The 16,410-nt window shown below is 37.1% G+C and overlaps 1 protein-coding gene across 8 annotated transcripts in view; it reads left to right on the top strand.

Annotated features, from left to right (window-relative positions):
* The first annotated feature begins 987 nt into the window (after positions 1 to 987).
* EYA1 (EYA transcriptional coactivator and phosphatase 1) overlaps positions 988 to 16,410 on the top strand; it is a 159,277-nt gene continuing 143,854 nt past the window's right edge. For 3 of the 8 annotated variants that reach the window (XM_060287383.1, XM_060287382.1, XM_030859578.2), the window contains exons 1-3: positions 988 to 1,253; positions 6,402 to 6,451; positions 8,013 to 8,131. In XM_060287383.1, the coding sequence (XP_060143366.1) occupies positions 8,017 to 8,131 (115 nt within the window). In that variant the 5' untranslated portion in view covers positions 988 to 1,253; positions 6,402 to 6,451; positions 8,013 to 8,016. Of the gene's footprint in view, positions 1,254 to 6,202; positions 6,452 to 8,012; positions 8,132 to 16,410 lie in introns of those variants that run through there. The other 5 variants (XM_060287378.1, XM_060287377.1, XM_060287376.1 and 2 more) reach the window with 3 other exon arrangements.

Genomic DNA, 16,410 nt, shown 5'->3' with positions numbered 1-16,410 from the left:
TCATTTATTTGCCTAAAACATGATAGTAAGTAAATATTTTAAACTGTAATTTAGTCATAATCTGAATAGTTCAACTACCTAGGTGAGCATTGTAGACTTTCATGCATAGATTGAGTTTAGTTAGAATTTTTTAAAAGAACAGACTGTAAGGAAAGAGTTCTAGGTAAAATAAATCTTTTCCCCCCAAATCATTTTAAAATATCAACACTGAAATATTATCTGGTTCATATCCAAAAGAATTGCTCCTGTAAAACTTGCCATTCTAGAAATCACTGCATAATTAACATTCAGGCTTTCATTGTTAAACTGATAATAGCTTACACGTTTGCTTTTTCTCTCCCTCTGCTTACTTAATATGGAAATGGCCATTCTAATTTTCATTTTCCCCAGACCTGTTAGTTGTTACATTCGGAAAAAAAATTTTTTGAGGGGGGGGAAGTATCGATTCCCTAAGTTTCAGGGCCTGAAAACAAGTTTTGGAAAAGTATGAAAGATAACGTGTAACTACTCCCCAAAGCTCGTAATTGGTAGCTGCTGTAGCAAGAGATGTGTGTTGACAGTGTCTCTGAGAAGCGATTCTCACACAGCTGTTTATTCAGATAGCATGGGGCGCGTTCATTTACATAATAAATTTTTTCGGAGCAGCAAGGTTGAGTCAGAGAGAGCAGTGCTCCTCTCAATTGTTGCATTTAAACCAATAAGGATAGGACAAGAGAATAACTGTGGTTTGCGTTGCAAAAACAAAAAAAGCCCCGAGGCTCCACGGGCAGACCTACAAGGCTGCGCCAACAAATCGAGGGATGAGATGGTGCTGTTTCTTTGTCTGGGCTTCTCAGATGCTATCAGCTGCTGCTGTTTAGAGGGAAAGAGCGCGGGGCTCAAAGCGGTGACTAAACAGAACGGTGGGAGCTGATGGCTGCGAGTTTGGGGCGAGGTAGAAACTCTCCAGTGCCACTTCCGACTCTGAGCCTTCCTGTTGCCGTCCAGTGTGGCGGTTTTCTCGCCGGGGCCAGCGTGTGCGCTCAGTCGCTCGGCAGCCCGAGCCTGCAGCGGCGCCCAGGCGGCGGTCCTCGCGGCCCCGCTTCCCCCCGCGGACGCGCTCCGCTTCCCGAAGCGCCGGGCTCCGACGAGAGCCCCTAAGAGCCCTCCCGCGTCCTTATCCAGGAGCAAAACTATGTCAGGAATGGAGGTTTGCTAAACCAGAAAATTCGAAGGAGCCCAGGAAACTGGTGGATGCAGCAGATGTAAGCGCTGTAAGTACAAGCTGACTGTTTGAAAAACTGTTCTGAATGACAACAGCTGTCCTGTGGGCAAAGCCGAAGATAACAAGAGCGCTTTGAGTTATTGTTTTGATTTGTTTTAAAAGAAAAACATTAGGGCGTGGGGAAGATTATGACACTTTGTACCCAGTGCTTTATGGGCCACTGGGTTCCATCGTAAAAGTATAAGTTTTAACCCCCAAATTAGCTGAGCGATTAGAATCATTAAGAGGTAATTAGAAATTAATTGTTAACGATGACTTTTGTTGTGCTCTATGTAAATAAGTATATTGCGTGGCTATATTCTTGTAGGGAGATCACTTCATATCTCTTTTCTGCACAAACCTCAACTATTACTGTGTGATATTGATTAAAGCGGTATCTGTCTATATCCATTGCAACACACAGATAACTTTTCCTATACATTTTAGTGGGATTGGAGAAAAGGAGGAAGGAATTAACATTTTCAAAGGACAACAGATAACAAAAATAAATTGAAACCACTTTTTAAGGAAGGAAATCCTTTCATTTCAATAAACAAATTTCCCAAACATTATATTAAATGGCTCATCTTCAAAAGGTGAAATAATAAACATTTGCCAAATTAATATATTTCTCACTTATTGACATTTAACAGGACTTGAATGGACCTTGAAATTAAAAACAAGGTTCTTAAACTTTTGAATTACCACTTAAAATATTTGTCATTCAAAATCAGTATATGAATTGCTAATGACTCATGGGGTTATATTTCTTGGGAGGAGTTTTTGAAACATTTAAGCACAGCTTTTGCACGAATTCAGTAAATTCAGAGCTGTCACTGAATGTAGACAAGTGTTTTTATGTTTCATTTCTTAAAATGACAAGGGATACAAAAAGTCGCTAGTTAAGCACATAGTGTAGTTTTATAGGCTGGGGGTTGTTTTCTTGATGTGTCTCTCCTAGTAGGTTTTATTTTAAGCGTGTGAGTCTTTTCGCCCACCGTTTGGGATTTGAAGACATGCACACACGAATAGTCATGCTTTTTTGCATTATCAAATATTTGATATTTGACTTTCTCGCTGCTTGAGTTCTCCTAAGGCCCAAAGTGTTCAGTAAGTGAGCAAACAGCCATGGATTTTCAATCCTGAAAATTCTTCGCGGTGACAGACAGAGCAGCCTAACTGAGCCACTGTTCAGTTTTAGAATGCCAAAGGGAAGTCAACAGCTCTGGGAGTTTGGTAGACATAATAAATGATTTTCTCAAAAGAAAATTTCCTCTTGAATTCGAAAATTTATTTTGTAAGAATACCTTGGGGAGAAAAACACTCTCAGTGAGAATAAAGCCCCTTCCATTTCATCAGCTATCGAAAGTATTACATTCAACATCTTAAATAAATGCTAATTTTGAAAGCAATCCGTCAAGTCTATAGGTAGAATCAGTGTCCTTCACATACTTGTTTTTGTTTTCCTGGGGACTCTATTTTGTCATTTTCTTTAAACAAGATACTTTAAAAAGTGATACAGTCTATTACGTTTAAAATCAGTAAGGGTATTAAAGAATTCATTTTATGGAGTCTGATAAAGAAGGAGGTAAGTGTTAACACTGAAACGACATCTACCTCTTCCTGGAAGTTCATTTTAATTTTAGGTTTAGATTTTTATTACATCACTGACACCATCGTTGGAAATGTTGATTGAGGAACATTTTAGCAAGGATATATTGTGATTTAAAAGCAGCCTTCTGCCTAAGGCACATTTTCTTTCCTATAAAATACACTCTGATTAGAAAATTGCCATTGTCTTTCAAATTTGGGAGTACTCAGGTTGATCTGTGGTTGGGCAAAACTAGCTCGCCTGCCAACTCTATTTATTTAGATAAGTTCAGTACTTTCACTTTGAAAATTTCTTTTGAGTTTGAAAAAAAAGTTTAAAATTATAGTCATTTTATAAAAATTGCTTCTAGCAAGCAAAAAAGCCAATGGAAAACCCATAATTTAAACAAGTACCTACATTTTATTTGCTCTCTGCTGCTGAGATTTAGAATCCCTTTCCATTTACAGTTTACTTTTCACAGAACGTTATTAACTTTTTGGCTTCATACATGATCTTCTGTCAGATGCTTTTGATTTGTAATTTAGCAAAGTATAATAAACAGTGCAAAAGTCATGAAGTTTGCTCTGCATCCTGAGCTCTGTGGTAGGGAAAAATGTGATAAAATGTGTACCTTAAGTCTTGTTTGATGATCTCTCAAAGCAAGTTTGCCTTCTGGAAATAATTTCTGGGGTTGAAGAGCATGGTATTAACAGATTTAATGTGGCTATTCAATGGATTGGCGAAGTACTATGTGAGGTTTAACAAAATGAGAGAGACAAATTGAACATCAACAAAAGTTACATCTGTGAAGAATTAGAAATTTAATTAGAAAAAAGGCAAACTTAAAAGACCTCATTAACTAATCAGAAGTCAAAGTTACTAGTTGCGGATCCTTGAATTGAAATTCTAAGAAGTTCTGCTCTCTTTTTTTCTCTGTATTTTCACAACTCTGTCAGTACGCTACACTGGGTATTCTCTACAAAGAGTTTTAAAAAGCATTAAAGTGAAATGACTTCATTGTAATCTAAGATGACCATTTATAATGTTATGGGAAATATTTTTGCACTCCTAGGAGCATTTGAATTAAAAATACCAGATTAGGAGGAGACAAGAAACATACTAGGTTTATGGATGTAAGGCAGAGAATATGAGCTTACTGAATGCCTAACAGCATTTTTCTGAAAACCATGAAATATTTTGTTTTCTCTTTGAATGGAAAGGCGCCTAATTAATTATTTTTGCAGCACATTATGTTTTTAGACCTTGAAAACCTAGAACCTTCCAGAGATATTGGCAAACATAAGAGAAAACTAACGCCAATCAGAAATAGGTGTTCTTTTTAGATAAGTCATTACAAGAGTGTTTTCTTACTGCACTGTAATCTTGTACTACACATAAAAAACTAAAAGCATGTGAAGTGTAGCATTTTGTAAACTGTAACTAATTTTGCTCACATCTGTGTCTAATTGTTGTCTGCATTCGCATTCTTGAGAGTAGATTTATTTTTCCTGGACCACGATGTGGATTCAGCTGACCAGCCTAAGTGAGGATTAGTTGTTTTAAAGTTATTTTGATTAAAGAGTCATTTTTAAAAACAGTAACACACAACACATGGTTTAACTAATCCTTGAGACACAAAAGAATATATCTGATGTATACTTAATGAAATGAAGATCATGGATACGGGTTCAAAAATTGTAGTGTACGAAGTACAGTAGAGACTGAGTCCAGCCAGCCTAAAAAAAAAGTACGTTGTTGTGAAAATGCATTTTTTTCAGTGAGAAAGCGTGTTAGAATGATTCTTATTTTGAAGTTCATTTTTTTAATTAACAGATTGACTTTGCAATTAAATAGGATAGGTTAAACCTCAAATATAAATATAATCAAACTTTCAAAGTATACAAGGAAACTAAAATTAGGTTTTTAAGATGATACTATCTAGCCAAGGTTAAAATAGGAATGTATTTTAATATGTAACAGAAAGTATGTTTTACAAACTCTTTCACATAATTAAGCCAAGAGAGTTCTTAAAATTAAGTTAGTTCTCACCTATAATTTATTCCAGGTGTATAAAAGTGGAAAAAAAGAGAAAAAAAAGGAAATTTATCCTTGAGGTATATCGCAGCAGTTTCTAAAGGAAAACATTTCATCTTGTGTGAGAACATTAATTTCAAAAAAAAATCAGAAGCCAGTTATCACAAAGTGACCTATCTGTAGGCATTAAAATGAAACTTTTATTGAGTACTCAGGCATCTCTTTAAAATTATTTTTCATCCTGCACATGTTTTAGAAAAGTATACCTAGAAATTTCGTGTAACATTATACCAAGATATTTAGACTTTAACGATGCTTTATTCTTGCCAAAAAGGTAGTACTTTTTAATTTCATAAATCATAATTAAAAAATAACAGGACTCAACAGAAGATGCTTGGCTGGATAACTTTAATGCCATTTGAGATGCTTCAGTTTTTTCATCTTTGTTCTGTAACCCTAATTGATGTCTGTTCCGGTTGAATGAAAATACACATCAAAGATTTGGAATTCTGAGTCATTTTAAACGTTATGCAGAATTCCCTTTACCTCCGAGGCAGGCGTTAGCCCGAGCTTGTGGGCCAGCAGCCCACCCTCACCTGAGCTTATCACCTGCTGGCAGTTTTGCTGTCTCTGGACGAAGGGCAGTGACCAGCAAAGCCTGCAAGCTAAGTTAGCTGTTCAGTGAAATGCCAAATACAGATTCATCTGGAGACAAAAGAGACCAGAACTCTGGCCAGCTGAGACACTGAATTGATTATTCAACTATCCATTCTCTCTCCTGGTTTAAAATGGGGAAAATTAAACCAAAAGCGAACGGCTTTTGCTATTTCACCAGGCAGTGATGGATTTCCCTGAATTTAGACATTCACTGAATTTTCAGTTTGCTGGGGTACATGAGCACATTGCTCCACGATGGGACTTTGGGGAGGAGAACTTGCCTTTGCTATTTCTCGTTGAGTCCGGCACTGCCTGAAAAGTGGCCGAGAAGCCGTTTTGGTGAATGTTCAATAGTAAATATAGGAGAAAACCATCCCGATAAGGATAAGAACTGTCAGGTGTCAAAGGCATGGGTGGGAACTCTATTTCAGCTGGTGATAGCAGAAGATGAAAGATCTTCTGAGGATGCTGGAGGGTTAATGCTTGAACTACTGCTGTGAAACACACTCATTTTGCTAATAGCTATTTTTTTTTTCCAAGCACCTTGTCCAAGCTGCCTGAATAAGGCTGCTTTGCATGTTGATTGGGGGAGGGGTAATCCCGTTTGCAGCTGTCATAGGCCAGTGATGAATCACTATCCCGTCATTTGGCTGCCTTCCCCCCCTAACAAGGGGAGGAGGAGGGCAGACCTGGAGGAGGAAACAACAGTGGAGACCTCAACTTAAAGACAATATGCCTTTCACCGCTGCAGTATCCTCCTTTTTCTCTTTTGGTTAAAAGAGAGCATTGTAGTCCTGAGCCACGTGCTCTGTATAATTAAGAACTGACACTGAAGCAGAGTAACAACAGCTTCTAATTTTTTACCCCTGATCACAGGTGCAAACATCTCAAACCAGTTCAGATGTTGCTGTTTCCTCAAGTTGCAGGTAAGGATATCGTTGATATTTGACATTTGGGGAGATTACCTTTCTGTGACCCCCCCTATCTATTTTTGTCTAGTATTTCTTAATTATTTCTATTAATAGCCTTGGTTGGAAATTACTTAACCATTTGTGTGTGTGCCTGTAAAAAATCGTTAAATATGTAGAAAGGGAAGAGGATCCTGGGTTTGAAAATGATTAGGGGTTCTAGTTTCTGGGGTTAGGAAAACTGTGAATGTGTCATGAGAATTAGGGGAGAAAAATTGGATTTTAAGCCATTTCCCATTTGAATCCAGAAGACTTGGGGAAGTCAAAACTCACTTTGGAAGTAAAACGGTTCATGTTAAGCCGTTTTAAACACTGACGTTTACAGTCAGTTTAAGTGCAGCCTCCAAATTAAAACGACTGGAGCTTTTATTGGCCTGGCGGGATGAGCAGACAGTCTTAGCTTCATACATATTAACCCCCCTTCTTTTTTTTTTTTTTTTTTTTTAGAAAAACACAAAGTTTAAAATAAAGTGAATGAGTCTTATACTTTCAAACACTTGGCTGTCAGAAAACAGAACGGTATCTAGGTGTGTTTTTAGTCACTTTAAACAAATGCTCGCCTCTCTTCATTAGGAAAAGATGCACTATAAGTGAATGGCTCTGAAATTGTGAACATGAGTAGTGGCTTCTGTACCCTGTAGGGCATACGCAACTGCCGAGTGGAAGAACTTTCGGGGGGATTTCGCTGGTTTTGTGTTGTAAAAATGCCCAATTTGAGCAGGGAAGTGGCATTGTTCTTATTTCCCTGAGTGGGTGACAGCTGAGGTATTCTGACTACTCATGTTGCTGGGGACTCACTGTATGCTGGCCTGCTCCCTCCTCACTTGGGCAGGCTGTATGTAATCCACAAAGCAAACAAGTGAGCCGACATCAGGATGTTTTAATGCTGCATTTGTTTCAAGGGAGACAGAGGAACAATTAAGCAGTTTACCAGAGTAAACACATGCATCAGGGACAACTCATTCCCTGTCACTGGACTATAGGCTTCAAGTGTGGTATTTGGTTTGGAGACCCATTAAATTACAATTGGGCGGTAAATTATAAAGGAGTACCTAGTGCTAATTTATCAGATGAAAGAGATTCCATAGAAAAGTGATTTTTTTTTTTTCAATTTTACACTTTCGTCTTTTAGAAAAATAATGCCTTGGGGTTTTTTTCCCACCTAAAAAGAAAAGCATGATGGTCTGTTTTCTTTGATAATAAAAATAGATGGAATTGTCACAATAGATCTTGGGACTTGATGAGCTATCGGAGGAGAGAAAAAGAGATTAAAAAAAAACCTCTATATGAATGTTTGGCTGAATAGGTAAGGCCAGTGACATCTTGTAATAGTACACGTTACATTTTCACGTCAGCCATCCTTTCATAACGTAAGACAAACTATTTTGAGTCGAAGAAGATAGATACAATGGGACTTTTGTGCGAATGTGTTTCAAAGAAGGTGTCAAGTCGTTAGCGCATTAAATAGTGGGGTTATGAATTTGGTACATCTGTCAAACGGAAGGCTTCTTGTCTTTAGGTCTATGGAAATGCAGGATCTAACCAGCCCGCATAGCCGTCTGAGTGGTAGTAGTGAATCCCCCAAACTCGATAACTCTCATATAAATAGTAATTCCATGACTCCCAATGGCACCGAAGGTGAGTGTCTGCCTTCTCACTGTTTACTTTGCACCTTGTTTCTTCATCAGTATACACTGTGTTACTAGGTGGTTATGACTTCAGTTGTCAAATCCATGAAACCACTGTTTTATTTCTTGTTTAGGTAATTTGACTTACGAATCAGTATCCACCCTTACTTAGGGACTGCATGTTACCAGGTTATTATGACATTACACAGACTGGTTTTATTTCACATAGATGCATATGTATGCATGACATATTTAAGCTTTGAGTGTGTTTTTTCTTCTTGTTGATCGTTCTCCACAGCACAGTATCAATCTGCAATCATTTTGCTCTATGAGCCATGAAAATTTGGATTATTTCCTTTATTTTACTTTCCCTTTGTTACTAAATATAACCAAATTTGTTTCAAGGCAACATTAGACTGGATTGTCTCTAAATATCAATAAAATAATTTGTGTGCCTAATGTTCTTGGGGCTTTGGCCATTGAAATATAAAGAAGTAAAAAAATACTTATTGTTTACAAATATACGACCTTACTTGGAAGATAACATGAAATTCATTTACTTTCTTAAAGATTAAGTATATACTTCAAACATAGTACTGTTACAATGATTTTTGTGTAATTAATACATGTGAATATTTATGTAAATTTCATGTAAATAGGAACGCCTACTTTAATCCATATATACCTAAGTCTAAACATAGAGGTAAAGCTATTTGTATCGTTAGCTGTCGTGCACGTTTATTTAGGTACTATACATATTTTTAAAACTTCATAGAAGGGTATGTTACATATTGCATTGTATTTATTTCTACTTTAGCCTACTGAAATATTCCTTCTTCACAGATGATATTTTTGCTTATTTATTCCTTACTAAGCCTTAGGACCTTGATGAACTTAGAACCTAAGTTTCACTAGAATTATCTACATTAGAGTTCCATCCATAAGCAAAACCCTTAACCATCATTTCTCAATCACCATGATGATCTTTCATCATAGTTCTTAAAAACGACAACAAAAAAAATCCCAAATGCCATAAACTTGTTCGTTTGGTGCAATATTCCCGTATGTGTGAGGGAAGCCTTTTGAAACTGATAATGATGTGAAATTTCTGGTAATGGATACAATGTAAAATCAGTTGTTTCTGATAGGAGATAACTTTTACAGCCTCCGTGATTGTTTTTACATGTAAGTCGTCTGTATTTTCCTTTTTGAGTAAATACCTTCATTTATGGAAAATGGTCCCTGTCAAAAGTAGAAACTTTGCTGACGTAGCAAAAAAAAATCTCTGAAAAAGGTTCCTTTACATGGGAAACTCTTTTCTGCCCATTTCGATAGGCAATCAAAAAGAAATTTCAGTTATGTATAGGAAAGTCATTCTAGCATTTAAGAAGATTTTATAGAGCAGATGAAATAAACACCAGCAGTCCTTTTTTCCTCTCCTTTGGAATTTGGCTTCAGGTGTGAGCATGACAGCTGCTGCAGTGTGGACTGGACCGGGTGTGTGCACAGACAGACACACAGACCACTGCAGGGCCCTGGACCGGTAGGCCCCATGCCAGTGTCAGCGTGCAGGGCGGCCGCTGAGGGCAGCATCAGGGGACCAGAGGTGGAAACCTGTAACAGTCATTCTCATCACTGTGAAGTCCAAATAAGACAATCATTTAAAGTAACTTAAAAAAAAAAAAGAAGCTCTAAGTATGTTATATTGTTTTGATTTATAAAATAGACCAATACATATTGGTAGGAGTAATTATGAGTTAATTTTCTTATATATGAAGACATGAAATAGGGGTAAGATGTTTTCATTTTGTCATCGTTTTACTGGCAAATCAACTCCTACAAAAGAAGAACCAGGCAATATTGAAACAGGGTACGTGTTGGAGACTGCCCCCTTGGATGGCTTTGTGTGAGTGATGCGTGGTTTGCTTTTTAAGGACATGTGAAATGATACTATTTCTGAATATTTATATTTCATAGCTTGATGTCATGTTTGTATTCAGTAATATGTACTTGATCAGATTTTTGCGTAACTAAAATAAATCCAAACTAAGAAAATGTTTTAGATAACTGCGTAATCTGCTGAACTATCAATTTGGGAAATACTTAGAAATTATTTCTCTCCTAAAAAAAAAAACCTCTTAGTTATCTTATGGCTTAGAAATGGATTTTTTTTAGACCTATTTCAGACAGGTACCCAGTTACTCACCTCACTCTGTTTTCGGGCATTCTTTACTGGTATACTTTGCAAAGGTTATGGTAGAAAGTGAAGTGAGAAGATATCAGTATAAATTATCCAAAGAATACATGAAATTTTAGTCAGTCGACTGGGGCATCAGTTTTACTTTAGTGTACAGTTTGAAAACATGGACCCAAACTTTCTTCACCACCTATGCTACACGTCTGTTCAGATGCAAACGATATCAGAAAGTTCTGGGTTATTATTAAGTTTGTGAATCGATTTATCATGCTGCTTACATGTTGCATAAGGCATTTGTGTCTTTTCTCTCAGTCACCACTAGAGGAGTTCAGCTTAAAAATCAGTGAATTCACAGTGGCTGACAAGCTTTCCTGGAATAGAATCATTATAGATTTTCCTATTCCTTCTTTGAAATCTTATTTATTTTGAAACCAGCAGTATTTACCAATGAATTAGAGGAATGAAAAAAAACAAGAAATCCCTTAACTTTTTAAAGAGTGTTTAAAATATCAATCACCTCCCCTAGGTCCATAACAAGTATTTCTAGCTATCCCTGCCATGATGGATATTTAAGTGACTTTATTGCAGCCCAGTTGCAATGAGTCTCCTTAATTAGGTCAACAAAACTTCCATTGAGTTTACATAGTTGTTGGCCCTCCACCCACTTAGATAGGTTGTCTTCTCTCACCAGAGCCATTTTTTATTTCCTGCAGCCACTTGTTCCTATCATGAGGCTAAGAAAACATGAAAATCTCCTGTATCAAAAACCATAACTTCATCTGCAGAACAAACAAGAAGGGAATGGAGTGGAGAGGCAGAGAATATTAAGTTTCTTCTTAAGTTGGCTGCCAAATTATCATAAGACTCAGTGTTTGTAGGTTCTGTCCTCACAGGCTAGTGCCTATTTTCATGGTTCATCTAAGGGATAAAGACAGAAAGACACTGAGCTGCAGCCTCACATATTGTGCTTTTCTCCTTCCTAGTTGAAATGTTCTTTAGTGAGATTCGTTGTTTGAATGTTTCAGATTTCAAAAGTTTCAACTCTTCATATTTGTATATTCTATTCCAACCTCTCTGGGAGTTGTTATTGTTGCAGTGAACTGTGGGTTTCACCCAGTTTATACATCTTTGAACTAGAAAACATAAAGAGGCAAAAATACAAAATAGTAAAAATGAATGCTTGACTTGCATTAAGAAAAGCACTGTTAGAAGTGATATGTCTCCAGATGAGTTAATAACTATTTTAGATTACTGTTCAATAATTAAAGCTTGACCTGGAGAGACTGATGGAATGGTTATGGAAACATCAGTGGTGGCTTTCCTTTTATAACTGTTTTCTTCTAGTCTTTTCGTCTTTCGGGACAGAATGGAAGAGGAATTTCTTATTAGATTATTAAAGCTTAATTTTTAAGACATAGGCTCTTGGGTGGTGATACTCCTATTAGATAAATATGAGCGTCGGACCTGAGAGGATTTCCAGTGTGTAGGTATACGTTCCGGCCTCTCTTTGGTAGAGGCTGCATGTTGACGTTTGTGTTGTGTCAGTGTGAGACGTAGTTGGGAAACGTTTCTTCAGAAGGACCTAGGGCTCCAGCAGTAAAAGGATTTTTATTTACGTACCTAATTAAGGCCTTGTTTGCAAAGCAGTGATTCTTTCCATCTTTGTTTTTTCTGCTTGTCTTAAATCCACAGGAGCATAAGATTGGTCGGTTCGTATATTGCTGGTGTGAGTGTTTATTTTTGGTTGTCTAGGGGTGAGGAGTGGTGAAGGGCAAAAAGGAGTTGTGAGCAAGCAGAACTCAAAGCTCTCATTCTGAGTTTTCTTGATTGTAAATTTAGAGGCAAACTCAAGAAGAGGCTAAACTTGTCTTAAAGCAGAGGAATTTGTCTTGAGGTGACATAAAACCAGATGCAACTGGAATCTTCACTACAAATAGGGTTTCAGGGATTCTGATGGTAATTCAAGTAGTAATTTTGAATTGGTATATCAGATTTCCCAGATGATAAGAGATGCAATCTTGGATTAGGTGGTTAAATTTTCTGCATTTTAAGACTGATTTAGTTGTGTATTTCATATTTTAGGCTGATAGGTTAATTCAATTTTACAAATTTCTATTATCAGAAGTTATTTGAAAGTTGCTTTATCCTTTCTACAAAGCTTAGAATGCAAACAAATTGTCAGTATCTTGAATTTGTTTTCCTCACTGTAATTTTAATTTCGTAAAATACGGTTATATCCAACTAGAGTATTTTTAAGAACTCTTACTTATGAAAAATATGTAAACTGGAGTGAATGTGTATAACATTATGGTTTGAGGCTACATTTTAAAAGCTATATTTATATATTTGTGGTCAAATTTTCTGTTGTCAGTAGAAAAAACGGTAATCTAATTTTATTGTTGTTTACATTCTGCACATGATTTAGTTTCTGGAAGATGAAGGGACATTGTGAGTAAAGGAGTTTCTAAGTGACATTTTTAGAGTCTGTCTGTAGCCACAGAATTGGCCTCTTTTAAATTGTTCTTTAGCAAAAGCTGTGAAAGGATGAAAAAAATAATTTGTTAGGATTTAATGTTTGCGTATACAGTGTATGAGAATAATTTTCACATGCCTGTTGGTAGTTAATGAAAATAATAGCTAATTTTTAAGAATAACTTATTATTAGTCACTAAGCTGACCATTCTCTATGATTCATTTCTTTAGTCTTCAGAAAATCCTTTGAGATCGCCAGCATAGTGGTTGAGACCCTGGGTTTGAATCCCAGCTCCTTTTGCTGGCTGTGTGAGCTGAGGCACGTTAACTTCTGTGTGGCTCAGTCTCATCTGTGCAGGGGGGATAACAGCAGGTCTCATATCAGGCTTGCTGTGAGGATGATAAGTAAAACTTGTAACACACTAGGAACTTACTAAGTGCTCTGTGAATTTCTAGACCATATGTAGATAATATCCCCTTGCAGAGTACCATTATTGTTTCATGTACAATAAAACTGAGTCTCCGAAAGTTAAATGCCAAGTTGAAAGACACATGATTTGTAATTGGTACCACTGGTATCTGACCTGATATTTGAATCAAGTTCTATTTATGTCCAGAGCCTGGGTTTTCCAATCACTGTATCACTCTAGGGAGAGAATACATGATTCCACCATCTGCCAATACCTTTTCTAATACCTTCGTACTAAACATTGGTACCTCCACTGTCCTCGTGACTGGAGAACACTATTCTCTAGCAAACAGCAGAGCTGTAAAAGGACCAATGGCAAAGGCTTTGATGACAAAAGGACTTCATTATAAGGACAACTCCCCAGGGTAGTCATACTCTGGTTTTTAAGTTCTTTTGTGCATGAGTGTGTGAGATTTCTTCCTTGTGTCGTGTGCACATAGCATATTGCATCAATAGGTTAACTTCTAGGGGATTGTCTCTTACTAGTTTTCATTTTCAAAGCTTTAGACTTAATTATAATTCCACCAGCCGTCCATCTATGTTAAGCCTCTCTGGGATCAAACGGAGTTGGGAAGTCATCTCTGCTTTTCATTATAATAGTCATTATTATATGCACATTTGGATTGAAGCAGTATTACTGTGAAATTTTAAAAGTGGTTGCAGTTTTGCTACTGCTCAGAGTAAGTCTTTTCGGCCTCAGAAAATATTTTGAAGTGGGTGATGAATTTGGTCACATTTCTCTTGACTTTAAGAACCAGGTTATAGTAACCAAGCAAAACTCAAAGAAGAAGCTTAAATGGCATTTGTTGGGGGCTCCATAGGAAGAGCAGTTTCCAAAGCCATAAGTTGGGAACATGCGTGCTACATTCTAGGAACAGGAGGAGAGAGAGTGACAGGGAGTGGAAGAGGTCAAGTGGGAGGAATAGAGGGTTGGCATGTGTAGGGCTTGCAGGTTGGCAAACATACTCTAGCCAATTACATATCACTAACTGTATCTTTCATAGTAAGAATAGGAACTATAATACTGCCTGAAACTAGGCTCAGAGTTTCTAGAGGGCCAGGCTTCTTGATAAACTAATGATTCGATGTAGACAGTTTTCATCTACTCCCAATATCTAATAGTTCAGAGAATTACAGTTCTGGGGCACCTCTCCCCTAGCTGGGCCAGAACTTTCATTGGAACAGAAGTATGTATAACTTCCTAAGGACATCCTATCTCTGGGAGAAACTTTGGTTTCCCCCAGAGGGACGTGCAGACCTTTAGTGAGTGCCAGTATTTAGGCCAATCCTTATCGCTTTGGTCATGAATTCCCTGATTTAAGTAATTTCTAATTTCTTAGGATGCCCAAGGATGTTTTGGGGTGAGCAGTATATAGATAAAAGTGGTGTGTGTGTGCGTGCACGCGTGCGCGCTTATTCTCACCTTGCTTACTTGGAATAAGGTCCAAGAATAATTCATTCTCTTCTTTTTGCCTCCAAACTTACAATATAATAGAAAGAATATATACATAATTGTAAATTTTCTATTTTTCCCTTTTCACTTTAGGTAGGAAGAAGTCATCTGTCACACAGACATCCTCAAAGACTGCTAAAATATTGCCTTTACTAAAAGAGAACATAAATTTTGAGAAGCTAATCGAGGATTTACGTTAAGCTTTAGGACGGCCAAGTAGTTTATAACTAAAAGCTTACTATGATTATGTACAAGGTAGTTTGCTGGGTTTGCAGGTTTTTCAGTTCTATTTCATGCCTCCAGTATCCCATTACACTGAAAAAGGTGGGTGAACTCTACCAGACACATTCCAAGGAGTATTTTAAAGTGCTCCCTGTAATATAGGACAGAGACATTTTTTCTTTCATAAGATTAATCTGAATCAAAATCTAAAATATTTCCTTGTTTTATCACTGCATCTATTACTGATAAGGGGAATTTTGTGTGGGGAGAATACTGTTTTAGCAAAATAAGGACTATGAACTGAATAGACTAAGTTCTTACTATCTATTTAAGGATGTCTTTTATTCCCCCCACCTACCTTATTTTATTTTATCCTAACAAAAGTTAGGGTAGCTTTTCTGCACCTCATTTTAAAGAGTTTAAGTGATGATTCTTTGCTCCCACAGCATATTATCTGTGTTGGAAAAGAGATTCAAAGGCATGTCAGGCTAATTCAAAAAAAAAAAAAGGACTTCCTAATAGCCTAAAAACTTAGCACTTACTGAAATACTTAACCTGCCTTAAGAAGTTTGTATGTTACTTTATCTAAGATTATTACCCGTTGAAGGAAATACAGCTTCCATTTATATGTGTATTTCACCTAGTAGAGGCTCAAGAGTCCCTAAGGCAGGGATAAGTCTGTTCACTGTCGTGTCCTTAGCAGATGGCAGAAGGCTTGGCCCTGAAAACAGTCAACAAATATTTGTTATTGCGTATTACTAGGTAAATAATGCAGGTGAATGATTCTAAGAGGAGGCTCACTAATTTTATTTACAAAGCATTAACAGATTCAATAAGTAGCTAAAGCCCATTTTGCAAATTTTTGAAAATGATCATTGTACAGACCAATTCCTACAGTCGCCATAGGCCGTCCATCCAGAGAACATCCGCAGTCAGCATTGCTGCTGAGTTTGAATTTGCTCCACAGGAACTAACTTGCATTTGATATGTACTAATTAACTGTTTTATAAATGGAAACTTCCACTTGGACTCAGTATTATTCAGCAACGATGAATTAACTTTCACATAGTCCAAGAAACAGCTGAATGATAAAAAGATCAAGCAGTTAGCACACTTAGGTTTAGTATCCTTACATAGATGGTAAGGAGTCATGATTGGAGGTCAACATTTTTAAGGTGGAGAAAAATTGCAGGAGCAAGGATGTATACACACCGCAGTGAAAAGAATATACATATCATGTAAGAATATATATCGTGCTATATATCCACTATTGCCTTGTTAATTCAAGAAATAGTTATTGATTGTGTCTAGAAATTTACCAAATACCATTCCTGCCAAGGAGAAGTTCACGGTCTACTGTGATTGGCAGACCAATAATCAGATGACCACCATACTTGTTGCTCAGGGCTGTATTCTCCAGAGGAGGAGGAATGCCTAATCGTGACTGAGGTGATCTAGGGATGGTTTCTGCACACT

Source organism: Globicephala melas, chromosome 17 (assembly GCF_963455315.2).
Source record: "Globicephala melas chromosome 17, mGloMel1.2, whole genome shotgun sequence".
Classification (NCBI taxonomy): domain Eukaryota; kingdom Metazoa; phylum Chordata; class Mammalia; order Artiodactyla; family Delphinidae; genus Globicephala; species Globicephala melas.
Note: the sequence above shows the minus strand (reverse complement) of the source record. Positions and strands in the feature narration are given on the sequence as shown.